Source organism: Fukomys damarensis, unplaced genomic scaffold (genome assembly GCF_012274545.1).
Source record: "Fukomys damarensis isolate Sample0158 unplaced genomic scaffold, DMR_v1.0_HiC HiC_scaffold_17, whole genome shotgun sequence".
Taxonomy (NCBI): domain Eukaryota; kingdom Metazoa; phylum Chordata; class Mammalia; order Rodentia; family Bathyergidae; genus Fukomys; species Fukomys damarensis.
This window is the reverse complement of record NW_022900929.1, coordinates 38,035,930-38,063,844: the sequence shown is the minus strand read 5'-3', so window position 1 is coordinate 38,063,844 and position 27,915 is coordinate 38,035,930. Positions and strand designations below refer to the sequence as shown.

At 41.9% G+C, this 27,915-nt stretch overlaps 1 protein-coding gene across 6 annotated transcripts; it reads left to right on the top strand.

Moving 5' to 3' along the window:
* Tmco5a (transmembrane and coiled-coil domains 5A) lies at positions 1-27,915 on the top strand. Of its 6 annotated transcripts, XR_002025378.1 has the most exons (13): positions 1-54; positions 600-667; positions 1,692-1,841; positions 2,273-2,396; positions 2,788-2,838; positions 3,549-3,620; positions 5,235-5,285; positions 5,715-5,774; positions 6,481-6,545; positions 9,953-10,010; positions 12,784-12,824; positions 13,855-13,971; positions 16,135-16,206. XR_002025378.1 is itself a non-coding variant. In XM_019207578.1 (12 exons), exons 2-12 carry the CDS (start codon positions 633-635, stop codon positions 27,898-27,900), a joined length of 765 nt encoding a protein of 254 aa, XP_019063123.1. In that variant the 5' UTR covers positions 1-54; positions 600-632; the 3' UTR covers positions 27,901-27,915. The 6 variants fall into 6 exon arrangements, 5 of the variants coding, with proteins under 5 accessions (XP_019063123.1, XP_019063124.1, XP_010622941.1 ...); XM_019207578.1 differs by lacking the exons at positions 13,855-13,971; positions 16,135-16,206 and adding an exon at positions 27,843-27,915; XM_019207579.2 differs by lacking the exons at positions 13,855-13,971; positions 16,135-16,206 and adding an exon at positions 19,109-19,242.

Here is a 27,915-nt window from a genome sequence, read left to right as displayed (position 1 = left end):
CTCTTCAGAAGCCAATTGACCAGGGCAGGATCAGAAGACGATACACAGCAGAAGGGAAGTAGAGTTTGTAGAAGAAATGGTAGAAAAGTAGAAACTCATGGACCAAGAGAGCCACATAATTTACCTCTGCTTGGTTTTCTGAGCTGTCTTTAATACTATGTTAATAACCCAAAGTCCACATGGAGGCCCAGCTGCAGAGCAGAGATGTTTCTCAGACAAGTGATGCTCCGTATCTATGCTCTTGGGGCCTTAAGGAGAACAACTTGGTTTAGAAAAAAGGGGACTTTAGAACAACTGATAACCTTCATTTCTTCCTAGTGATGCATATAAATTTATAAATAGGTAAATATTGGTAAACCATCTCTGAATGTGTTGTCTAGAAGGACACATATTGAATTTTCCACCCTTCTCCCTGTATCCTCATCATTTCCTTACTGAGGCGTAATCGGACCATGTGCAGAAGAAACAGGAGGCTGCGATTGTTCAAGGCTGAATGAGGGGGTAGGAGGGAAGAAACAAGTCCATTTAGTTTCTAGGTAGGGGACTCCTGTCACAATTACTACATGTTTCCTGAATGTACCATTTTTCTAATTCATTAGCTACATCTCTGCTGGCATTTTATAAAATCCAAAATGGAAGATCACAAGGAAGATCAGCAAGATTATGAGTAAGTAATTGTGATGATGTAAAACCACATCCAAGGACCAAGGTGTGGTGTAGGTCTGTTGCTAATTCCTTCACTCACGTTCTGATTTATCTCTTCCTTCTACATCTGCCCTATTGCACCCTTCCCAAGCACCCCATTCCTTCAAAAAGGGCTGACTTTTGTAAATTCTCTTGTTTGTAAATTCTCCAAGGCAGCTTTTTCAAGGTGACACTTTGCTTCCCAACATCATACTCAATTCCTGCCCTCCAAAAAAAGCCCCTAAGCCTTAGGACCCGATTCTGGTTAATTGCTTCAGAGACAAACCAATGAATTCATTTACAAGCAATAAAAAGGAAAGTTTACTGAGAGCCCTCCCCATATATCAGGAAGCCTTTCTATTCTAAAATTATCAATTATTTCACTCAAATTTATTTCAAAGTTGATATTTCTCTTCTTGGAGGCTGAGCCTGAAGCTTATCTCCATGTGCTCAGTGGAATGGCTGTCATGGCCTAATCCCAAACATTCTAGTAGGCAAAAAGAAGAAAAGAAGAGGTAGGCAGAGAGAGGGAAAGATGGAAGCCCTTTCCACAAGGGTAGAAATCCTTCTCATCTTTGCATAAAACTAAGCCCAACCAGAAGTAATGTACCAGGTGCCTAGATAAAAATACCAATAAAAGTGTAGTGCATGAGCAGATTTTGTGAACAATTTAAGAAAAGGTTGCTAAGGGAAACAAGTCTCTCCAGTGCAAGGGGCTATTTAAGGAAGCGAAGTTCTTCATTAAACCAATGTGGAGGTGCACTATTATTTTGAGCACGTTGGAGGAAAAAGCCTAGGAAAAATTTCCCTTGCTGAGTTGAGAAATCCTGAAACAAATCATAAAGCATGATTAAAAAAATATAATTTCTTAAGAATGAAAAAGTAAAACTATGTTCTTAGGAAGAGCAAGGCTGATGAATTGTCTTCTTAAATGGTATTCCTCTTGGCCCAATAATTACTGATCTTAAGATAACCAGCTTTTATTCATTTGGGGACTTAATCTATAGGTCAGAGAAAATGGAAAGTTTAAAATTGGCCCAATCAAAGAGAAACATTGTCAGTTTGAACACGGACCTTGAAAAGGACCTGCAGAGAATAGATGAAGCAAACGAGGAGCTGCTTCTCAAAATCCAAGAGAAAGAACATGAGATCCAGAGGTACGTAGTAGAGATTTAGGAGGGAATTTTCCATCCAGAGGAAAGGGTTGAGAAGAAAAGGCAAAACCGAATTTTCCTACTTGCTCTAGAGACCTGTATCTTGTGAAACAGTAGGTGTATTCTTCATTTTTGGAAACTTCTCTCTTGTCAAAATGGTGAAACGGCAAGTTTTAAGTAGATTATTTACAAACTGGGTAATATTTATCCAAATTAAGTGAACATTGGGATGTTTGGCCTGGGCATCAGGCAGATCTTACTTGGCACGCCTCAGAAGTGATTCTGACTCCACGGATCCAGTAAACAGGGCAGCTTTTTCAAGGCCATGTGAACTACACATATATCATTACTAAAGTATCCTTAGAACAGACATCTGTTATTTGGCAGTTCCAAAACTGCCATTCATGAGTCATCACCATTCTTGTGTCACCCAGGCTAGAAAGTGAGATCACTCAGATGGGAGACGCAGCAAAAGATGAGGGACAGGAGAAGGAAAACGTTACTCTGCTAGAAAAGGAAAGAGCCTTGCAGGAGCTGGAGGAAAAGACAGCCAGACTTGTGAGTGTGAAGCTGGGAAAAGTCATTCTGTAGGTTTTACTCCTCAACCTGCCTTTCCTCAACTTTCAGACCATCTTAGTCTCCCTTTTTTTTTTACATGCAAATGCATGACATATGTCCATATGCAAGGAAGAAGGTAACGGGTGGAGAGCAGGCTTTCTTTGCTAATGTTAAAGTTGGGAAACCCCACAAGTGGGCATCTATATTCCTGCTGAGTTGGGCCACACGTTACCCATAGTCTGATCTTAAGATGTACTTATATCATGCAAGTAAGGTGGAGTTACTTCAGGAAAATATTGCTGGAGTGAAATGGACAGCAGTTGGCTGCACTGAAACAGATGATTATCGTGTACCGATGCTGACTTACACCTTGGCTTCTTTCTCTCCCCAGGAAAGGAAGAACGAGACTCTAGTCCACAGTACAACAGAACTGCAGAGAAAGGTGGGGTGGAGCTCTGCGTTCCCCAGTGTCCACACGGCACCCTCATTACCCAAAGAGGCAAGGGAAGGAAGGAAGGAGCCCCTGTATCAGAGAGGCCTGAACTTGAAGTGGGTACTACCCCATGACCCACTCCTAAGACTGAGGTTTAGTCCTGGAAGTCACTGTCTTTGTCTTTGAACAAGAGGTGAAAGGAGTGGATGAGATGTTTAGTGATCCTGTGCATGGGTTCTTCATTCTCTCACAAGAAAATAGATTCCAACAGATGCTCTGTAGAAATGATTGACTGGGACCTTCATGAAAAGAGGTTAATTTTACTTTCACGGAGACTTTAAGATGCCCAAACACAGGGCCTTCGTCCCCAGTGATTTCTTCTTCCCCAGCTGGGCATGTCCTTTCTCTCAACCCCTGTTCAGAGAATAATGGGCTTCTTCTGGTTTCCCTACTCTCTAATCCATGCCCTGTGTAGCCCAGCAGGAATCAGGAGTTCTTGGGAGTATTTTGTCTGGAACAGACTTTAGCCCTGGTATAGGAGACTAGTGAAAAGAGAGTAGAGTAGAAATATGGTATTTTCACAGAGCATCAAGTATTTCCAAGGGACCGTGGCCTGACATATGTTATCAAGCTATCATTACAGAGCATGCCGTGTACTTCACTATTATTTTACTGAGTGTATTTTTATTGGAAATATATATTTTTATTTGAAACTGTAGCTTGCAAAGAAATCACATAAGATAACCAAGTGTGAACAATGTGATCTGGACAGAACTCCAGAAGAGATGAAGGTAAAAGGAAAAAGTATCCTGAATGGGTTTGGATTGCGTGACCAGGAAACAAGCCATCAAATCAGAAATGATGTCAAACTTGGATTAAATGCTTTGAATTTTTCTCTCCTGTCAGGTTTCAGCCTGAGCTAGTAAGGGCTGAATTCTCCTCCGCTGCCCTTAGTAAATAATTTCTCTCTGAAGCCAGGTGGTTTTTCTCTGTCTTCTGTTAGGAAGAATGAGGCAGAAATGCTGCTACGTAACAATTCAAGCAGTTCAAAAATCTGTCATTCAAATCTTAGCTCCAGCACTTAATTTGGTGTGTGAATTTGGGCAAGGTAGTCACTCCCTTCCAGCCTCAGACTGAGGATACAATGAGATTGTGCATAAAATATCCTTTTCTGTTTCAGATGCTAAGCCCCCACAGAGTCACATAATTTAATGGTCTAAAAGTCTGACTGAGATATAGGGAGGAATTCAGCAGCTTAATGAGATGCACACTCCATCCCTTATGACTCATACCCTTGGCCTGAAGCTGTGTCTTGAACTATTTGACTGGCTAGCCCCAAATGCAATGGATAGAGATAAAAATTGCTACTCTGACCTTTCTGCAAGCTGCCATAACCTGGGCAGCTGAAGTACCTAACCTGGGCACCTAACCACCCTCCTTGCTTCTACTCTTAACCCTAAACAATCCATTTTCCATACACAGAAAAATCTGCTTTTAAAAATACAAATTGGAGTGTGTGTGTGGATACTTCAAACCCTCTCCTGGCTTCTTGCTGCAATCAGAACAAAGAACCAAATCCTTCTCAGAAGCTACAGAGGCCTACGTAATCCAGTCCCTTTCTGACTTTCCCACTTTTCCTCCCACCTATCAGAAGTCTAACTTCATGAACATCCAATTTACCCCGCTTTCTGATCTTGACCTTGGTGATAACCTCCCCACAGAATGTATTTCTTCCATATCTCCATTTTACAAACATTTATTATTTAGATTTCAACTCAACTGTTACCTCATGAGGCAGCCCATCATCCCCACATACCACCACCAGGCCCTAATAATATCATCAATCTTTTTTTTTAATTCCTTTCTATCACATACCATTATCATGTTATTTGTTATGTCCCCCAATTAGATGTCACCCTGTAAGGTTGGAAAGTCCATCTGTTGCCCCAGCACTACCCCATGCACACAAAGTGGCTGATAACAAACAGTATTTTATCTATTTAGGAAAGAAGCAGAAAGAAAAAAACATGGGAAGGGATAAAGAAGTAAGCAAAAGCCCTGGATTTTGACTGACTTAGAAAAGGGAAGGAAGGAGCAAAGGTTTTTCCAAGACTTGATTTTATTTCCAAAAGAAAAAGCTAAGTGAGACAAGGAACCTAAGGGTTAGAATTCCGGGGTGACAATAGGACCCAGATGAAAGCTGAAAGTGGAGGCATAAGTTCGCCAAGAAGACACAAAAAGCACTGGATGGTTCTCCATCAAAAAGACACCAGGGGGAAGAAAGAAAGAAAAAAAAAAAAAGACCAGAAATTGTGTCCTCATGCTCTTCAGCAGCCTGGGAGATAATCTTGAGATAACAGGCTATTTTCACCTTGCTGATTACCAGCCTCCTCTCCTTTCTGTAGGTTAAGTTACAGCAGCTGCAAGCCTCCTGCACAGACCAAGAAATGAAACTGGTGAGGGTAAAACAAGGCCTTCAATGTTACTTCTCCCCAACAAAGGGACGCTTGATCTGTGGCCAATCTAATACATTCCACATATGACTGACCTATATAACCAGGTTCCTGTCTGGGGGCCACTGTGGGAACAGGAAGTGGTAAGAAAACATGAATTACAAACACCCCTACCATGTCACCTTCCTTTGTGTTGTACAGTTCACCTCTCTGTATCATTTTCTCTCAACTGGCCCCACATCTCATTTGTACCGTGAAACATGGTTTGTAAAGCACCCCCAAAATGAAATGAGTTTATATGCTCTGCAAAAGGCAATTAGAACAATTAGAAAACTCAATTTCGAGTCCGTGATGCAAGATGAGACATGTAAATCCCTGTTCTTACAGCAACTTGCTGAGAAAAAAATTTAAGATCCAATTTTGGTTTCCCAGGTCATGGAAGACTATACATTTGTAGTCCAGCTCTGTGAAGACCAAGCTCTCTGCATAAAGGTACAGCTTCCTTGGAGAGAGACAGAAAAATGCTTGTTAAGGGGCAGGATGAAATGGAAGCAGACTGTTCAAAAAATGCTATTTAGGAGAATTTTAGCTTTTTCACAGCGGCACTGCAAAGAGACATTAAAGTGAACAGCAGACCACTGCCAATATCACTTTATTGTCCCTGGACTCTCCAGTCACCCCACCCTATGATGAGCACTTCCAGCCGTTCCCAGTGCCCGTGACAAGGTACAGTCAGAGATCAGGAACAGCCGTGCGGGGTCTGTGACAGCAGCAGAAGTAAAGGTGGAAACACCAGACATTTGTGTTGCAGTGTAATGAGTACTTGTTTGTAAGAAAATGGATGCACCTTGAGAACATCATGTTAAACGAGAGAAATCAGACTTAAATATCACAAGCTTGACTTTCTCCTACATGAGAAACTCAAAATATACATAAAGAGCAAAATAAAAGATAGTAGGAAGTAGGGAGGTAGATTGTTCAAATGGGACGGGGACCAAGAGAGGGAGGGAGAGGGAGGGGAAGGGAGAGAAAGGGGTGGAAACAGGCATTAAGATGTGTCCTGCACATGAACCAACTCCACACAAGGCATATAAACATTAGGTACTACAAACACGTACAAATAAAAAAAATGGATAATATATGTTTAGAAAAACATACTATGTAAAAAGTAACTGTGGCTTCTCTTCTTTCTTTGAAGAAGTACCAGGAAACCCTGAAGAGACTAGAAGAAGAGGTAGAGACACGATTCCTTCAGAAAGAAGTGTGAGCTTTGGCTAACAAAAGAACATCGTGGTTTAATGGTGACAGCACTGCAAGCTCAGGCAGAGCGAGCATTCCCAGAAGTTCCTACCTGGAACACATTTCCTGTCTGTTAGTGATTTGGCTGAGCCCTGCTGGACCACACAAACTGTAGAATTCCGTGTTTTGTTTTGTTTTCCTCATTGAGTTTATTGGTACACTGTAGGTATACAGTACACTTACAATCATTATTGGGATCGTGTACCTTTACATGGCAGGTCATGGTTCTCATTTTTACCCCATATCCCTGCCTCCCTTCACCCCCTACTCCCCTCCCCATTTACAAACATTTTATTTCCTCCTATTTTTTTTCATTTTCTCCTATTTTTTTTCTGTCCCTTTTCCCCTACCCTTCCCACCTTCCCTACACCTTTAGCCCTTTTCTTCCTATTCCACATTATCAATTATCTCATTGGGATCATACGTACTATTCTAGTTTTTCACACCAGAGAAAATATTCAGTATTTATACATGCATGACTTATTTATTTCACTTAGGAGTATATCCTCAATATGTATCCATTTTCCTATGAATGAATCTAATTTATCATTCTTTATGGCTGAGTAGTATTCCATTTTATAGAAAAACCACATCTTCTTTATTCAGTTTCCAACTGATGGGCAAATGGGCTGTTTCCAAGTTTTAGCTATTACAAACTGTTCCGCTATAAAAATAGGTGTGTACATTGATTCTTTTAAGATACCCAGCAGAGGGATGGCTGAGTCAAATGGAACCTCTAGTCCAAGCTCTTTGAGGTATCTCCATATTGATTTCCACAGTGGTTGCACCAGTCCGCACTCCCACCAACAATGAAGGGTTCCTTTCTCCAAACAACCCCGCCAACATTTGTTATTGTTTGATTTCTTGATAGCAGCCATTCTTTGTGGGGTGAGGTAGAATCTCAGTGTTGTTTTCATCTGCATCTCTCGAATGACCAGTGATGTGGAACATTTTTTCATATATTTACTTGCTGCTTTTACTTCTTTGTCTGAGACATGTCTGTTCGTTTTGGATGCCCATTTTTGAATTGGGTCTTTATATTTGGGGGAGCTGATTGTTTTGAGTTCTTTATATATTCTAGATAATAGTCCTTTGTCTGAGGAGCAGCTGGTAAAAATTTTTTCCCACATTGTAGATTGTCTGTTAGTTCTGTTGATGGTTTCTTTTGCAGTACAGAAGCTTTTTAATAAGGTGAGATCCCAGTTGTTGATTCTTTCTGCTAGTTCCCATGCTACTGAGGATTTGTTCATAAAGTCTTTTCCTATGCCAATGTCTTTCAGAGTTCTGCCTAACTTACCTTCCAGCAAGTTTAATGTTTCTGTTTTAATATTTAGATCTTTAATCCACTTGGATTTTAATTTAGTGCATGGTGAAAGATAAGGGTCCAGTTTTAATCTGTGGCAGGTTGAGATCCAATTTTTCCAAAACCATTTTTTAAAGAGGCTATCTTTCCTCCACTGAGGATGGTCAGCTCCTTTGTCAAAGATGAGGTAGCTGAGTACATCTGGAGTTGTTTTTGTGTCTTCCAGTCTGTTCCACTGATCATCAGGTCTGTTTCTTTGCCAGTACCATAGTGTTTTTATCACAGCAGCTTTGTAGTATAGTTTCAAATTGGGAATTGTTATACTCACTGCCATGTCTGTTGCCTAGGATGGCTTTTGCTATTCTAGGTCTCTTCTGGTTCCAGATAAATTTTTGGATTATTTTATCTAGTTCTGTGAAATATAGTGTTGGCATTTCAATTGGCATTGCCTTGAATCTGTATAGCAGTTTTGGTAGTATGGCCATTTTCGCTATGTTGATTCTTCCTACCCAGGAGCAGGGGATATCTTTCCATTTTCTTATATCCTCTTTCATCTATTTTTTCAGAGCGCTGTAGTTTTTAGTGTAGAGGTCTGTTACTTCTTTTGTTAGATTGATTCCTAGATACTTCATTTTTTTGGATGCTATTGTGAAGGGAATTTTTTTCCTAATTTCTCTCTCAGTGAGTCTGTTATTTGTGTACAAGAAGGCTATTGATTTTTCAATGTTGACCTTGTGTCCAGCTACTCTGCTGAAAGTGTCAATTAAGTCTAGAAGTCTTTTGGTGGAGTATTTTGGGTCTTCAATGTAGAGCATCATATCATCAGCAAATAATGATAGTTTAACTTCTTCCTTTCCTATCTTTATTTCTTTAATTTCTTTCTCTTTTCTAATTTCTATGGCTAATGTTTCTAGGATTATATCGAAAAGGAGTGGTGATAGTGGACATCCTTGACTTGTTCCTGATTTTAATGTGAAGGTTTTCAGTTTTGGCCATTTAATATGATGTTGGCTCTTGGTTTTTCATAGATAGCCTTTATTAAGTTGAGATATAGACCATCTATTCCAACTTTTTGCAGAGTTTTTATCATGAATGGGTGTTGAATTTTGTCAAATGCTTTTTCTATATCTATCGAGAGGATCAAATGGTTTTTGTCCTTGACTTTGTTAATATAGTATATTACATTTAGAATTCCAGTCTTAAAAAGAGTACAGAAATACATCATCCTCAATAATTGTAGCACATTATTATTTGGGCTTGTGCTGGGTGCAGAAACATGTATTTCAAAAGTGTTAGCGGGCAGGCCCCTTAACAGGATAGTCCTGTATATCAAGAAAGGTCCTGAAAGTAATATCATCACCTACTTCCTCCAAATATGTGGAAATCTCCCATACAAGAAAGTGATGCGACTCATCTCTAGACACCCTACAGATACCATACTATGAAACTCAAAACTATATACTGCACTGAACTCTGAATATGACAACTGGAAACGATAAAGTAAAAGCCCCTTAATCCTTAAATTTGTTAAGAGTATAAATGGCACAAAACCAAAATCCTCACCTTCATTTCTTGACCCTTTTTTAAAGGTAAAACTTAGTAAAAATATATTACTGTATATTAAATATTACTGTTTATTAAATATTTATTAAATTAAATCAAAGCTGTATGCAGCCTCTAAACATGCCAAACTATGAGCTAGAAGCAGGGTCTTCAGACCTGGAGTTCCTTTCTCCTAAAAGACACCTCCAACTCTCTAGGATCCTTGCTGAGCACTAAGTAAGCTTGACTATTAATTAAGCAAAAATCCTAGTACCGGGTTGTGTTAAAATCTCCACGCACTCCAATAGGTGGCTACTAACTACATGTGACTACTGAGTACTTAGAGGGGCTAGTATGACAGAAGAGTTTTTATTTTATTAATTTAATTTAAATAGCTACACCGACTCAGCTTCTACAGCACTACAGAATGTACCTTTAGATGATAAAGCTGTCTTTCAATTGCTATCCTGGGGTATCAATACTTGAATACTATTTTATATCCCTTTCTTGGTTCTTTTACCATTAGATCAAAAGTCTTGTGCTTGGGCCCTAGGAGGAGAAACCATGAAAGCCAAAATAATGGGGTAAGTGCACCATACCCTCTTCATTGCCTCTTACTGTCACTGGCTTTCAAAAAATTTAAATCACCAAATACACACCCAATTTTCCCATGTGCATTTTCCAAGAACTGCTATCCCAAAGCATGCTGCCCCTAAAACAACAAACAAGGTGTTCAGGAACAATCAGCAACCCCCACCTTCAACTTAAGGCCACAAAAAACGACAGATTCTCCAAAAACTAACCTAAGACCTAAGAGGAATCAGAATGGAAGCAAGGAGGGGGTGCCCTGTACAGCAGAGGCTGGTACATGGCCCACAGTCATCTCTCCCACCCCTGAACTCATGGTGCTCTTTCCCGTTGATCCCAGTATAGTGCCAGATCGTTACCAACACAGGACCCTAGACACCTGTTACCATTTCATCAGAGGCGGCCTGGGAGTTGCAGCATACAAAGTATGATCCAAAATTTTGATTAATGTTAGAAAGATTTTTAAATATATTATATAAAAGACAGATTATATTAATCTTCCTTACCATAATCCATCATTCTTGACACTTTTTGGAACAGCTCTGGAAGTGTCCTCTTCTGTGAGTGCTTTCAGTTGTGCCATTGGCTACAGAGAAGTCTTGTGTCAATTCTAAATGTTTATCTTTCACGATCTTTTATTTGGGGAAAGACTTAGAAGTCACATGGTGCCAAATACAGTGAATAAGATAGATGAGGATGCACAGTAATGTTTTTACGAGCTTGCTTGCCCATTGGATGACATACAACAGCAACATTCACTGTATTTTTTATCATGCCTGGTAAAGACTCAAAAGAGGACTTACAGAACTACTTCAGAAAGAAGCAAAAGTGATGCAATTTTGAGGGGAACTAATAGCAATATGTCCTTTATTATAACACTTATTTTTAAAATTTTTTAAGTACTCACCATATTTTTCTTTTCTTTTTTATTGCTTTTTTTGAGACAGGGTCTCACTATGTACTTCAGGCTGGACTTGAACTCACTGTCTAGTCTAGGCTGCCCTCAAACTCAGAGCAATCTTCCTGCCTCAGCCTCCATGAGGGCTATGATTACAAGCATGGACCACTATACCTGACTTCACCGTGTTTTTCAATCACATCTTAAACATTAATTGCTCCTTTGTGGTACAACTTCATGCCTGTCCATATTTAACATCATGCAGTTCAAGATCCCACAAAAATGTCAGAAAGAGGCAGAATTTCCCAATGTAGAGCACCAGGCCTGGTATCTTATAACAGTAAGGCTTATGACACAGGCTTAAATGATAAACTTTAGAAGCTGGCATGGTAGTGTACATCTGTAATCCAAACACTCTGGAAGACTGAAGCAGAGGAATCCTGAGTCCAAGCACAGCATTGGAAAATCAGCAACTTAGACAGACTCTTTCAAACAGAGAGATAAACTTTTGTTGAAGTCTAATTTTATAATTTATACTGACCACAGATTTTATGCAGTCAAAATAAGTTGTCTTAATAATATTTTTAAAAATCCTCTTGTCCTTAAAAGAATATACAAATCATTGAACATTGTCCTGGTATCATCCAGGTCTTTGGGTTCTGTCAGAAAATGTCGATGATAACTGTAGCTCACATTGTCCTAAACAATTCATTATAGTCCCTAAGCTTGTATGTTCCACTCAGCAAACAAGGCTCCTAAAATCAACTATACTCAGCTTTCTAGAATCGAGTCAAGCATGCTCCACCATTTATACCCCATGGCTTACCAAACTATTCCTTCTAACCAGCTATCAGAGAAAAGCCAGAATTTTCTTTAGTAAGCACATCAGTATCTCTTGATGGTCTGATGATTGTTTCAGATATTCTTCTCTTTGGTGGGACAAAATATCCAAATCTGACAAATAAAGGAGGAAAGGTTTATTTTGGCTCAAAGTCTATAGAGGTTTCTGTCCATAGTCAACTTCCTCTAAAGCAGGGCAGTGTGAAATAGGGGCATGGCAGAGGAGAAATGGTCCATGGCAGGATAGACAGAAACCAGCAAGCAGCAGACCTTCCTTTCCCTTTTTATTCCATCCAGGTTACAAGCCTATTGGTTGGTACTGCCTACACGCAGGGTGGGCCTTCCCATTAGCCACACCCAGAACTATGCCAAAACAGTTAATAGGCTAATCCAAGTATCACACACCTCTATCACATCATATAAGCAAACACACCACCTCCCAAACATACCTATGAACCCACGAGGCTTTTGGGGGACATCTAGATATAAGCTGTAACAATGGCCTACTAATGCTACTAAGCAAGTTCACAGAAAGGCTGCCTCAGTAATTGACGATCTGGCAATTCACAAAACCTCACTTGAGCTATAGAACTGAGTTTGTAATCCATAAATTTTTTAATTCTAATTCTAATTCTAATTCTAATTCTGTGAGCTTCATTTCTACAACTGTAAAATCTGATCATTTCTCTCCTTTTTGATCTCACAAGGAAGTTAAAACCACAAACAAATAAATGATAACATATTTTGGAAGAGAAATTCCATGAAATTTTCACCTTTACATTGTCATAGTTTTCAAAACTTCTCTCTGTGCCTTAGTTTCTTCATATTAGTAAGTAAAATGGCAATAAAAATAACAATAGTAATAAACACGTCAGATTTCCATCTTTGAAAATTATGTGCACTTATCCATATCAAAAGAACTTGTATTTTCTAAATATAATGTTTCATGAATACCTCACTACATATTATTTGACAGTGATATTAGCTTCCAGAAATTGCCTATTTATCAATATTTTTTCTTATTCTCCCAGTGTATTTCTGTCCCCACAACAGCAACATGGTTGGGTAAAAGGTAAGCAAATTATCTTTATGTAAACATCCTGGAAATCTAGGGGCACTCTCAGCCATCCTGGCAGAAAGCAAAATGTAGATAATAAATACGTTGTATACACACACACACACACACACAATTCAAGTCAGTAAACCAGCGTCAACTACATTTCTCAGTTCTAATGTTATGACTTCATCATTCAAAGGCAACTTAATCTCAGCTTTCCAGTGTTAGAAGCCAACAACTTAGTAAAAAACAGAAATCTGATCACCTAAAACTAGATGTGGTGAATCTTGTATTTGTTCCCTTTCCATTTTGACAATTTGAAATGGCATGGTGTATGTGATTTCCCAGCAGTAACATTTCATTAGAAATGGATTAAAGTGCTCCCAGATGCAAGTTTACTACTTCCTGAGAGCAGATAGAAGAGAGACAGAGAGAGAGAGAGAGATTGCAAAGCAAGCACTTAATCATATCCAGCATGTCATAACTACTCAAAAAATGCTTGTTAAACCGAGAAGGAACTCACAATTCAAACACTTGTGTGGATATTATTCCTGAGGGAATCACTGAAATAGCAGAGTAAAACTGGTATTCATGAAGCCCCTACACTTTCAAGAAAAGGTCAAATCGTGTTTGATATGATCTGTTTAAGAATGCATAAAGAAACATATTCAAAGTAGTATGAAATATGATTTCACAGGTTCCATCAAAAGAGTTAACATAAAATTAATGGTGCTGAAAGGTCAGCTCCAATTGTGTGGAAAATTTGCTTAAGAACAACACCTTCACACTAGATAAGTGAGGTATTACACATTCCAATATCCCTATATACAAAATTTCTGTAAGAACTAGCAGAATTTTCCTCAGAAATCTAGGCTGTCTATATAACCCCGAGCCCAGCATGGAATCACCTAGGTAGGATATGGACTGCCTGTCCTGAAGAGAGCTGGTATCTCGAAGGGATCCTGAGCAGAGACATCCTGTGAGTCTAGATCATCATATCTAATGCTAAATATCTTTCCTCTTGTTCTTTCCCTACACCTTATAGGGCACTGGTATAGTAAGGCAGTAACTCAAGACAGGAAATTAGGTTATCCTAGGATTTCTCTGGGAATGTAAGCCCAGAACCTTCCCATAAGCACTGTATCCAGTCTTGAGGAGAGAGGTAAGCAAAGGTTTGTTAAGGTCTTTGATTCTAACTCTGACTAAGCTGCTGTACTAAAATGAATTTTGGCCCTAGTCACAAAGATAACTGTAGAAGAAAACTTGAGAAAGCTGGCAGGGAAAGGATTGTTTCTAGCAGGTTAGTGGAGGTGGGTAGGGTATTTGTCCTGACACAGAGGGCAGCCTGGCATAGCTGGGAAAGGATAATGTAGAAAAAGGAAATGGCAGAGAGGTTTGCTTGTGCAAATTATTTTAAAATAAGAAGGACTAAGTAATTAAATTAAAGAAATCAAGATTTCAAGAGTGAATTTTATAGAAATTTATCAGGAAATTTTAAAGATAATAAAAAAGAAAAATACCATGATAGCGGATATAAATTTTTATATCATAGATAACAGATATCTCCACAAGATTAGTAGATTCAATTCTGATCAAACTCCCAAAAAGGTTTTTCATAAAATTGAATAAAATGATCGTAAAATGTACTAGATATGGAAGAGTAAAGAGTCAAGAATAACCTAAATAATTTTAAAGACAAACAGGAAGTGTGGGACATGCCTTTCTAGATAGTAGGTCTTACTGTGCAGTTACGGTAAGCATAGAAGTACAAAACTGGCAAAGAAATTCATAAATTGAGCAGTTAGATGGTCAGTTTTGTTCATGAGCAATACTCAGAAACAGTGCACACAGAGCCCTTTGGCACTTTGGCATGCGACATGGATCGCATGTGAGAAGAGAACGTGGCTTGTTCAATAAGGAAGGAAGAGGAGAAGGAGGAGTGTTTACTCAACAAGCAAAGCACAGAGGAAAAACAGCAGCCCATGTTAGCAGAAGACTGGACCACTACATTCAGTATAAAAACAGCATGCACTAAAGACTTATATGTCAATACAAACAAAAACATCCATAAAATTATTTTATCTTATGCTGCATAGTGAATACCCCCCACCAAATAAGAAATGCGGTGGTTTAAACAGCAAACATTATCTCATGGAGTCTATGAGCCACTCTTCTGTGGTCTGCTTAGCCAAGCAGGTCTGTCTCAGGGTCTGTCTCAAGGCTGTTGCAGTCATTTGAAGGCTGGTCTTTGGCTGGAAGTTCTAGCTATGAAGTAATTTACTCTCATGTCCTGCAGGTTTTTCCTAGTGCTCAGCAGGCGATCTGTTCCTGCAAAACTGGGCCCCTGCCAAAGGCTGCTTCATGTGCACAGCATTATCATGCTGCTTCCCTCTGAGAGTCGGGGGGAGGCCACAGCATCTTTGTGAAGTAGTCTTCGAGGGCACTGTGATTTCCACCGTTTTCTGTTCCATAGAAACGAAGCATTAGTTCCCATCCCTACCACATTGAAGGAAGATTTCTTAAAGAAAAGATTAACAGAGAAGGTGTGGATATAGTTTTAAACTACCACAGAATTTTAATTTTTTTAAAAAAGGTGTCTTTCCAGCCTTAGGGTAGGAAATTATTTTTTGAATATGACACGGGAAGCAAATGTTAACATTAAGAACTTTTGTTCCTTAATACCTTACAGCAAGTAAAAATTATAGTTGGGGAAACATAAAACATTACACATAATGGAAAAGGGTTGATATCACTAATATAAAAAGAACCACAAATCAGTAAGAGAAGCCCACACTAGTAGACGAATTAGTGAGAGGAAACACACAAAATTAATAAGTCATGAACAGGTGTTCAGCAACATTTTTCTTCAGAAAAATGCAAATCGAGACCGATAGAGATGTCACACTTTGCACATACTTGATTGGCGGAATTTTAAAAACATGATAATATGAAGTGTTGGAGAGGATGTGGGTCTCCAAAAAATACACACCTTGCTGGTGGGGGTATAATTTGATGCAACACCTTCAGAAAACAACTTGCTAAAAAAAAGGGAATATTATTTTAGAATAATGATACATTCACAAAGATACTAAAACACAGCAATACAGTCAACCAGCATGTGGGGATGGGGCTGCCTTTATACTGCAATCAGGAAAGACAACCATATAATAATGAGAGACATCAGGGTTTCAAGCAGGATCCAGACATGAATAATATTAACCCATGAATAATATAGCACATGAATAATTCCTGACTCTTTTATGCTGTTCCACATTTCCTGACCTCTAGTTAACAGCTTCCTGGCTCTCTCTCTCTCTCCTTTCAGGATTCTTCACTGTCTCTTTTTCATCATCCTATTTGTGGTCAGACTCCTGGGATATATGTTTTTGCATATAACTTTCATAAATCCAGATCTCCTTGTCAATATACTGCCAAAGATACTGAGCAGAAGCAACTTGTGGAAGCTGAGATGTTTCCTCTTTCCATCGCTCACGCTTGAGACAGAGGACCTGCTGCCTCATTGATTCCAACAAGCAATCGGGGCCAACAAAAGCAAGTTAGACCAAAGCTGTGGGTAGGAGATGGTGGAACTTGCAGAGCGGAGAGATTTCCCTCAGTTTCTCCTTCGTGCTTTGCCTTTGAGCTGAACCTTCCTCGTCTGCATCATTTCTCTGAGATTAACCTTGCCCAGTAAATAGCCCTGTCACTGGCTTTCTGTGTCTGTGTGGATAAGCTGAAGAGTGCCCGCCAGCAGACAAACTTGACCATTGGAGGAATTAAACAGCTGTTGGGCAGAATCAGAGTTGCATGGTGATTCTAGTGAATCTCAAACACCTGCAGAGATTGAATCCTTAAATGCAGTTTGCTCCCAGTTTATAGTGGAACTCTGAAGGCAATGATGGCAAACCTTCAGAGATGAGTGCCCAAACCACAACCCAAGCTCACTTATTCAATCACAGAGTGCCAAAGCTGCAATCAAACCTGGATATCGAGGGTTTGGTTTAGAAAAAAATTCATTCATTAACATATTTTATCTTAAAAGAAAAACAAATAACACGTAGGAATGCCACCACTGGCTTAAGGCATAAGGGATCTTTATATATATATATATATATATATATATACATATATATATATATACACACATATATATATGCATAATTTTATATATATGTAGAAAGAGACATGTAAATATATTTTTCCTCATGGAATAAAAAAAATGAATAGAATAGGTTTGAGGCTTTGGGCAAGACTGGGTCCAGAGGCCTCAGTCTTCTATGTGTCATCTGCTTTGCTCCTCTCTCTTTCTGTCAGATTGTGCTTTTAGTAGCAGGATGGCTGAAAAAGAAAAAGCCCAAATTCTCTAATACCAGATTCCTAGCCTTAGCAGAATAAGTCTTCCAATAGCTCTATCAATAAGGTCCAGAGAAGAGCACAAGCCCGCCTACCTGCAATCAGTTACCTACACTTTACCCACAGTCAATGTGGCCTAAAGCACAAGAGTTCTAATTTGTCAAGCAGTGAAGTGTCCTTGTGACGAGGTAAAGGGAGAAGACAGAGATAAGGGAGTCAGTCCCACCTCAGTTATGTAGAGCATGCTGCCCACAAGAAAAGAGGCTCCATTCCTGTACAAAGGTAAGGGGATGCTCAACAGGGAAATACAGATGTCAACTTCATCATTAAACTCTAGCATTTAAACAAACTCATCTCTGTAGGGCGCTTCAGGTCTTCCACCGATGAAATTTTGCCTTCTGGAGATCATAGATTGGCATACTTCAGAACTGCTGCAAGGAGTTTAGCATGAGAGCTATGTAATTAATCCACTCTCTGGAGGTGTAGTGAACAAGGGTTCTAAATAAAAAGTCTCTGACTGGTATAAACTCCTTCAGTAATTCACGGCCTCCCCTCTTCTCCTGACAATTAAAATCACTGAGCAGCCAGATGCCCTATAAACAGGTTGTATCCCAACTCCCTCTGGAGTTCTCCTCCTCTCGATGGTCAGGAGTGTGGATAGCTCTGGCCAGGAATGATCTTGAGACACCTTGATCCACTGCGATTGCTTCTCAAGGCCACACGATGTCACTGTTGAAAAGTGATCTACACTTGACACACTTGGCAACTGAAAGAGGTGTTGTTCATAATTATCCTAGAATGAGAGAAGTCAGGCAGGATTCTTTCCAGAGAAACCTACATGTAATTGAAGACCCTGCCCATCCTGCATGGGTCCAGTTCTCCGGGGTGAGAGCAGCCCAGGGCACCCCTCTTAGGATTCTATCACCACACTAGTGTCTCACCTCTTCCTCTGCTCGAATGACCAACTCTGCTCCAAGGTCCAGTTTCTAAAACCAAGACTGTCTCCAGTCAGGGGAGCGGCACAAGTCTGTAATGCTACAGAGCGGGAGACTTGAGTCGGGAGGATCACAAGTTTGATGCCAGCCTGGACAACTGAATGAGACTGCCTCAAATTTTTAAAGGGGGAGCGGGGGTAGCAACATAGCTCATCGAAAAGGCCCTGAGTTCAATTCTCGGTAGTGCAAAAAAATCAATTCCAGGCACAGAACTGCCTTACCTTGTCTCCCTCGGGGGCTTTTAGTGGAAGGAGTCAGCTTGCTCTCCGGAGCTCTTCCCTCACTAAGGATCCAGAATCTTCCCTCCTGACAACAACCCACAAAACATAAGGGCCCAAGGAAAACCTCCAGGGAAAGCTGTAAGGTGCATACCTTTCAGCGGCACTTTGTACACACTTCAGGGACTTCTGCCAATGGAGAAGAGAAAATTTAGTAAAAGGGAGTTGCCATTAATTTCTATGGTAGAACTCGGGTTCTATTTGCTGTTATCGACAGGTCTGTTTAGGTAACGTCTCCTCTCTCTCTCTCTCTCTCTCTCTCTCTCTGTATGTATGTATTTCAAAACAGTTTTTGCTCAAAGTGATGAGTTCATAATGCTCACAAATAGAGAAGGGGAAAGAGGACAAGAGCCTTTGCTGGCCCCTAGTACTGTGGGGTGTTGTGGATGTAGGACAGGAGAGACACAGATCCACAGATCTGTCCCTCATGCAGGGACAAGCGACAGACCCATCACCTGTGTTCATGGTGAGTCCTGTCACACACACACACACACACACACACACACTCACACACACTCACACACGAAAACAGGAGAGAGTAATTCCCAAGATGATCTCCAGCAGATCCATGGGTTACGCTAGATTGGAAGAGAAAATGTCATGCCGTTTGCTAACTGAGTCAAGAAAGCCATTTTTTTTTTTCCTGAAAGACTAAAAGTGTCTTCTATCCTAGATGAACATTTTAAACAGAAGAAACCAAATAACAGTATCCAAAAAATGAGCAACTGAATCTGTTCAAGTGCGTGGAACCGTTCAATTCTAACTCCGGGCTTGAGAACAAATCAGAACCTCTTTGCCCGCCACTGTCAGAGTGGTAGGCAGACTCCTGCGCTCACAGTGCACGGTTACTCGTGATCCTCCTGCCCCAAAGGAGGACCCAGCACCCTGCGGTGGCCTGGGCAGTTTCCCACGCAGGTCTCCTTGCACCGAGTATGGGCAGAATCCAAGGACCCGGTGGGGTGCCGCGGGCGAGCTCACTGGTGGCCCTGCACCTTCTGAGCTCCACCTGACTCCTCTTCACCGTCGAGGGAGAGAGTGGGAAACTCCGGCTCACTCGCAAACTCAAAACTTGAAAGCATAAAAGAAAAAATACTTTCTTTCACACATTGTGGTTTTAGAATCATTGAAGAAAACTTTTTTTTTTCCTTGTACGTTTGATTATCACTACCCACCCCCCTTCAGGCTAAGTAGAACAAAGCAGGAAAAAAGTTTAAAAGTTGTAGTGGACTCAAAGCCTTAATACCAGTTTAAAACATACACAGTCGCCCTTTTTTGTGACCTAAGTTAAACGCTGACTGCACTGTTCGGTTCACACCCAGGATACAAAGTAGCTGAGCGTGAGAACAGAAAGAGAGGGTGTCACCTCAAGGCAAAGAAAATTAGCCAAAAGAAAACTGGCCTCAAAAGGTGGAGAAAGCAAGCAAAGTATTTTTCACCACATAACATTACTACTGCAGAAGGAGATTCTGTGGTGTTTTGGATGGTTTTATGAAAAGAAGAGAGAGAGGAAAGGAGGGAGGAAGAGGGGGCGAGGAGAGAAAGGGGAAGGGGAAGGGCGATAGGGAGGAAAGGAAAAAGTAAGAAAATGAAAGCAGAGGGAAAGGAGGAAGGGAAGAAGAAAGAGATCCATTGCCTATGTGAACTGACAACGAACTGCTGTTTTACGTCTTTATTTCTGCTGAGCTTCCGTTAAAATAGCATCCCCGAATTTGTAAAATTCAGGAGCAGAGCTCTTTTACAGGTAAAGTTCAGGGTTAAAATCGCTAGTTCTGAAAAGTCTTTCCGATAAGTCGCGAACTCTAGGGAGTGCAGGTGAGGGCGGCGGCTGGGCCTTGCAGCCCGCCTCCTCTGGGTCGGCCTGGGCCTGGATAACACCAAGGATGCGGGTGTCCTGTGGGACAGTAGGGGGCGCTGTGCCCTGAGAGAGAATCCCAGAAGCCTCTCCGTACCTGCTACACCTCTTCTCGGGGATCCAGCTTTTTTTTTTTTTTTTTTTTTAAGCAAAGCACATTAATAAATCTTTAATTATACAGAGCGCGAAAGGAGGCGGTCAGGGCCAGAGCGGAAATGCTCTTCATAATAATAAAACAAACAAACAAAAAACACGTTAGCTGCACCTGGGAGACACGGAAGCAGCAGGACAGGGCACTGTGTGGCACGGAGGGCACTGCATCCAGCTCAGCGGAAATGGACAAGGGACTTCCTGAGGACCAGAACAGCCAGTATTCCATCTTGGACCGTATTTAGGTTAGGGGACCCCAACAGTAACAGTGCAGGGGAACTGGGCTGCACAGCAAGAGGTGAGCTGCATTCCTGGCCGCTGTCACTCCGTGTGAGCTCTACCGCGCGTCAGGTCGGCTGAGGCCTCGGATTCTCAAGGGAGCTCAAGCCCTACAGCGAGCTCCCTGTGCACAGGGTCGTCTGGGTTGCACGCTCCTGTGAATCATCCCCAGACCACCCCCCCGCCCGGGAGCGACCTGTCTCCCGCGACGGTGACTCCTGCTTGCCCACAAGGTTGTGGACTGCTGTTCTACGTGGTGCTGCGGTCTGTGCTCCTTACAAGCCCCTCCTCCCGGGAGTCGAGCGCACACAGTTACTACAAGTTGCTCTTTGCTCCATGCTGTGGTTTCAGTGTGTGTGTCTGTCCAAAGCTCACGCTGAGACCTGGCTAAAGACAAGTGACTTTCTGAAAAGGGCTTCTGCCCTTCTGCTCTTCTGCTACATGAGGGCAGGCAACTTGCACCATCCTGGAAACAGCAAGCAGCTCTCACCAGACACCGGGCCTGCGGGTAACTAACTTATCTGGAACTTCCCGAGCTCCAGAATTGTGAGGAACAAATTTCTGTTGTTCATTAATTGTCCAGTCTAAGGTATTTTGATATAGCAGCAAGAAGAGAGAAGCTCACAAGGGAATCTTGGGAAGGAAGGTGTTGTATGCCAAGTTTAATAAGCGGAGGGTCAGAAATAAAGAAATGATCATCACTTCATAAAAGAGAGAATAACTAGAAAATACTTGCTGAAGTCCCAGGTAAAGAACCTAACAGCAGAGTAAGGGGAGGAGGAGTTAACTGTCAACAAAACAGTCTTAACTAGTGGCGAAGTGTGCAGTAGCCCCTGCTGGTATCTAGTTTATGGAGAAATCTTCCACATCTTTCTTTTCTTTCCTCTTTATTTGTTCAAACTGCAAAAGGCTCTCTCTCCGTTTCCCACTGCATAGGAGGCGAGCCCTGCCGAAGGGGACAGGCCAGTCCCACCAGACTTTAATTGTGAGGTTGTAGGGACAGTGTAATTAATTTTTCTTCAGAAATTAGAATAATTTCCCTTAGATTAAATCATTTGATTCCATGCTCTGCCATAAAAATATTTTAATGCAAATTAATCAAAATTGTATCATTTTTACTGTCTCCTTTCATCCAGAGTACATAGATATGAAGTTGTTATTGGACTTCTAGCCTTTTGTTTGATTCAACTTCATTCTAACTATCTGATAATTTTGGGGATCTTAAGGCTGCACTTACCATGGCCTCCGGCCCAGTTGCTTCCTGTCACACTTAAGTTCAATAAACTCCCTCCGAATGACCATCAACCCGTTTTTCAACCCTAAGAAACCCTTTCAGTAGGAAACTGTAGATTTATTAATGTCTACTGTTGGAGGAGCCAGGCCAGTTATGGGGAGGAATACAGGGTGTGTCAGCTCAACAGTGGGTGGTGTAAACACACTTTCTGTCACATTTACAGCTCGCCAGGGTTGGCTGGGGGGTACAGCCGGAAGGAAGAGTGCTGGCCTAGGCAAGAGGCCCTGTTCAAGTCCCAGAACTCAAAACAAAACAAAGCAAAAAAACAAAACAAAACAAAAAAACACTCAAGAAAGGAAATGTTAGCACATTTTGTTGAGACTCCCTCAAATTTCGTCAGTTAAGCTTCCTATTTTTTAAGGGCGGTGAAATGTTTACCCTTCACATTACAGGACTATTCAAAGGAGACACACTCCAGAAGAGTAGTGTGGCAGGTGCTGAGTGCTACTATTAGAGCTCCTTCCAACACGAGCCAGATCTACCTGGGAAAGGCTCCATGTTCTTCTCTTTGCCCCGCACTATAAAGGCTGAAGCTGGGGTCCACAGACTGTCTCTGTATTGCTCCAGTTCGACTTTAAAAGGATCAGGAAAAACTCCATCTCACTTGCCCTCTCTGCAGAAGATAAGCTATATGCTTTTGTGAAATTCGCTTCTGCTCTACAGCCAGATTTTATTTTTCATCCTTTCCTCTGATTCAGCCAAAATACCATGGGCAATAAAGGTCGGCCTCAGTCACAGGCCTTGGCATTTCTTGAGTCCAAACCCATAATCTCTATTGTCCGAGATTCAGGGAAGTGATCTGTGGGTCTGATACAGTGCTGCCTTGGGACTCTTCTTGCAAATCAGTCAGCCCTTGTGCTGAAGCACAAGGTCCTCTAGAGCCCAGCAGTATGTAGCACTCCTACAAGAACTAATTTTATCACTAGGGTGCTGTGCAGTGACTCAGGGAAGATGGAATCAATAGATGAGCCGCCTGCCGGTTATGCAACCAGAGACTGTCGTACCCGCTTCCTCCACAGGGTGGTGCTAGCCTCCAAAAAATGCTCGCCTCCACTCCACAGAATTGAAAATAATTTCGCCTTCTCCTTCATGGCAGAGCTGTGCACAATGGTTAAGACATCAGTCGTCTAGAGGGACATTGCTTTGGCACATAAGCACCAAGAATAGGTAAATTTGTCCTCATCCTCACCCCACTTCCTAAAGGGAATGAAAGGAACCAAATTGCGATCTGTGCAACTCACTGATTCAATCTTCCCCAACCCTGGGGCGAAAGAGTGACTCACCTCCTGGCGTAGGGCCTTGTTCTGTCGGGAGGGTGCTGGGCTCGGGGGAAGGGCCAGCCGATGCCATCCCGCGGGCGGGAGCCGCGGGCAGGAGCAGCAGACCGTTCACGGGAGAAGCAGGTTCATGCTTTCCAGCCCAGTGGGAAGAAAAGCTTGCCAAGTCTGCTTGGGGCTTCTAACCCCAAATATACGTTCTCTCCCCGTCATGGGACCAAAATTCACCAGCTAATTTTTTTTTTCATGAGCCCTAAATCTTTGCTTTACATCACCTAAGAGCACAAGAGAGTCTCATTACGCGTGCTCAACGGTGCTCAGGCAACGTAGCAAGTGGAAGCAATTACCCGATCCATAGAACACATTTTTAAAATGCAGCACCTGTCAGCACCAAAAGCAAGTCCGCGCCGACCTGACGCTGATGATGCCGATTACCACCACCATGATCCAGGCCCCAGCGGTCCCCGGGCTCTTGATAGCACCCGGACTTCGTGAGTTAGCACAGAACACTGCTTAGTAAGCACTATAATGACCCTCCGGGGCCGGCCAGGGGACCCTGGCCCTTTTACGTATTTTAAAACCTCCACTTTAGAACACTATTAACGCAAAGAATAGTATTCTTACAACTGCTATCTTCAAATACATTATCTTAACTAAGTAAGAAGGCAAGGCCTGGGACTAGTTCCTGCTGGAATGAATGAGCAGTTAGATGGGTTCCTTCACCCTGGGAATATCAAAGAGCAGAACCCCAAGATGATGGCGTATGGGATAATTAAATGTCAGCAGAAGACAAAGACTTTGAGAGTCATAAGTTCTGGGACAAATGAATGTGACAGGAGGGTACAGTAAGCAAGAATGAGTCTGGAAAATTCATTCTATTTGTCACAGTTCAGTCACAGCAAAGTACTGGCTTCAACGTCCACACTCACAGATGGGTTTGTGTGTGGCTCATACAAAGTCTTGCTTTGTTTTTTAGCTGTGAATTTGTTGCAAATATTTATAATTCTGAAGATGACACCTGAAAGTCGAGATTTAAAATCGCTGTTGGGTGAAGGGAGGGCAGGGAAAAAATGAGAACCAAGACCTATCATGTAAAGGTACAAGATCCCAGTGATGAATGTAACTGTACTGTATACCTAAAACGTACCAATAAACTCAATAGAAAGAAAAAAGAAAATTACTCCTTAATTTAAAAAAATGAAACGTTTCATCACTATTGGACAGAATTCTTTTGTGACAATAGCTGCTTAAAACTGAGCATACATAATAGAACACAGTCATTTCTTCCCTGCAGTCCTCACCACCCTTACTGTGCCACACTGGGTCTACTTTATCCTTTATGCCACCTCCCTGCCCCAGGGTCCTGACTGACGTTGGTTCTAGCAAGAGCATCCCTGGAAGGAAAACGGAGGAGCCAGTGGTGTGAGAAGAGTGCAAAGACAGAAAACCCTTGGAAAGGAGCAAGGTCAACTCTCACAGAGCTAGAAAAAATGCTCAGAGAAATTTCAACATAGCACAGCACCCCGGGGGCTAAGTAGGAAGCACAGAGTTCCAAGCAGTGTGTGAGAAAAGACAAGAGGAAAACTATGTGTCGAAAGGTCTTGCTGAGCCACACTGTGATGTACGAGGAGGCAAACTCAGGCCTTACTAACAAGTCCTGTGGACCTCAGATTGGCTGTCTCCTGGAGCAGCAGAGGTAGCTCCTGGGCGAGCAGAAAAAGCTGAAGCGGTGAGGCAGGGGCTCGCAGAGGGACCAAACCATGTTCTACAATGTTCATGTGCCTTCAACACTGAGGTAATTACCCAGAATGCACCCAGCTGATTGGTGCCCCGCCTCCATTTATAGAGGTGGACAAGAACTGATGTGAAGAGGTCAAGGCTCTTGACAGCTCAGTTAGAAAAGAGGCCTTACATACCGTAGGGCCCTGGGGGGAAGCAGCAGAGGGAGGCAGGAGCAGGAAATGGGCACACATGGCCCAGAACCTCTGATGCAGTTTCTGCATGAAAGGATTTTGTCCGTCAACCTCGCCCTGTACTTGTTGGATACCAAATAGACAAATGCAGAATGCAAGAAAACACGAGAAATTCAGGAACCTTTATGGAGTATTTGGCCTGGTGCCTCCATTTTATCAACAAGAAAGTTGACGCTGAAAGACTGGATGTCATTTGTCCAAAATGCAGTGATGCCTGCTGCCGTCCCTGTGAGGAGCAGAGAGCCTGTACACAGCTCCAAACCCTGGCCCTCTCGGCCTCACTGTGTTGATTTAAGCAGTGGTGCAATTGCCTTCATCACATCTCGGGGTTCTCAGGCAGGGATCAGCGAGCTCGTTTTGTAAAGGATCAGACAGTAAACGTTTTGGCTTTGCAACTCCCACTTCTGTGTCACAACTACTCACTGCTGCCACTGTAGCACTAAACGGCTCTGGACAGTACATAAACAAATGGGCACAGCTGCGTTCCAGTAAAACTCTATTTATGAACCCTAAAACGTCAATTTCATATCAATTCTCGTGTGTCATGAAATCTTTTTTTAAGTTTTTCAACCTTTTGAAAACGTAACAGCTATTCTTAGCTTGTGGCTGTACAGAAACAGGCAGCAGGCTGAGCTCTGCCCATGAGCCAGAGTTTACTGACCCTAACCTCAGACTACAGAATTTGTCTTCACACTTTCTCTGGAATCTCAGAGTGAACCTGATGACAGCTCACCACTCTGGGTCTTGGTTTCTTCAGTGATAACATGAGATAACTAGACTCAGAAATCTCTTGAGGTCCTGTGACCTGGAAGTTTTCGCCAAGATACTCAAACACAAAGATTGAGCTGTAAAGGAGAATTTGTAAACTCTCTTTCAAAACTCTTAAGACATACTTCTCAGAATACTGAAGCTGGAAGATCAAGGGTTCGAGACCAGCCTGGAATACATAGAATATATAGTGAGACTCTGTGGAGTGAAGGGAAAGGAAGAGAAAAGTAGGAAGAGGAAAAGGGGAGGGGAGGGAGGGGAGGGGAAGGGCAGGGCACGGAGAAGACTATCTTCAATATTTCCAAGAACCAAAGTAATTCAGGAACTACACTGTGAAGAATATTAGACACACAGAATATTAATTTTTTTTTAATCCCCAGGTATGGTTCTTGGTACACATCTGTTATCTCAACCCTAGAAAGGCTGAGACAGGAGGGTTATGGGTTTGAAGCCAGCCTGAGTGAAAAAAAGTAATGGAGTGACAAGTTTAAGAAGTAGGGTTAAATAAAATTTTCTGTTTCTCAGCTCTAATACGAATTAAGCCTATAAAGAGTAGGTCACAAATCCAGACTTTCAGAAATGTGGGTTCAGGTGATTACTGTCAGGGGTGAAAGCAGGAAACCACAGAGGAGACAGCGAAATTTAAGATAGGAAAACGAGAAGAGTCATTAGCAAGTTACTGCTGCGAGCAATTGGAGCTCAGGTGTGCTGGGACCCTGCAGACAACTATGACACAGCTCCAGAATTGTTCTGCAGAGCGGGGAAGACCTGGGCATAACCATCTAGTGAAGTCTCCCAGGAGCCAAGGCTGTCCTGAGAGAATGCGCCACAACTCCAGGTAGTGCCTGAAGGAAGCCCAGAGGCTCCTAGAGAGCTGACAAAACCTTCCTTCCGGAAAAGAAATTAGTGTGCCAGAAACAAGAGGACATCAAGAAATTGTGTGTCAGCATGTTAGCTACACAGGATGATGGGGTGCAGGGGAGAGGGAAACCAACATTTTCTAAATTCATTGGGTCCCTGAACACTTTCTTTCATGAATCATCCCAACTTACTCCCAACTAAAACTCCTTTCTCATGAGGCATCTGTCCTCAGGGAGTTGCTGTTGAAAGGTAAACAGAATAATGCTGTTGAATGGATAATCTTGGTAGAATTAGAAAAACTCTTCATTTTCTGAAATCAGTTTAACAAAGCATTCACTAAGTACCAGTAAACCCCTGGTGTCTCAGGGGCAGAAACTAGGCCGCTACATCTCACACGGTGTCAGGCTTGAGGTCAACTGCAACATGAAAAGCAAGTCTAAGAAGAATTTGGCCCCGAAAGAGGTTGCTATGAGAAGTGGTACATGGTGGAGGAGGGACAGAATATTCAAACTATAGGTGGAACCATGACAGCTCACCACCGTCGGCCATCCAGTCCTGTCTCCAGAGCCCCTGACCATCTGCACACCTGCCCAGGTGTGTCACACTGGGGAAGGCATGGCCACACCATCACCAACACTGCAAGCCATCCAAACACAAGCCCAAAAGATAGCTCTGAGCCCTCTGACACCAATAGCCCCTGAAATTTGAAATCTGCATCCATTAAGAAACATATAAAAAAGAGATTCACAAACAGAAAACTTAAATGTACACAGGACTACAGTTTCTGTGAGATCTGAAGTTTTTGACTGCCAGGCCAACATAGAAAATCAGCAAACTGTTAAAGGAATAGCATAGCAAATGCTAAGCAGAACCTAATCTGGAATCCATCACACATATTCTCATTTTGAACTTTGATCAACAAAAATAACCACTTCTTCTCTATTTTCATTTAGATTTCACCTCAAGATCCATATTTCCCAGGAAAGCTCAACTAAATTCATCCAAAATTAGCTCTAGGAAGTGCCT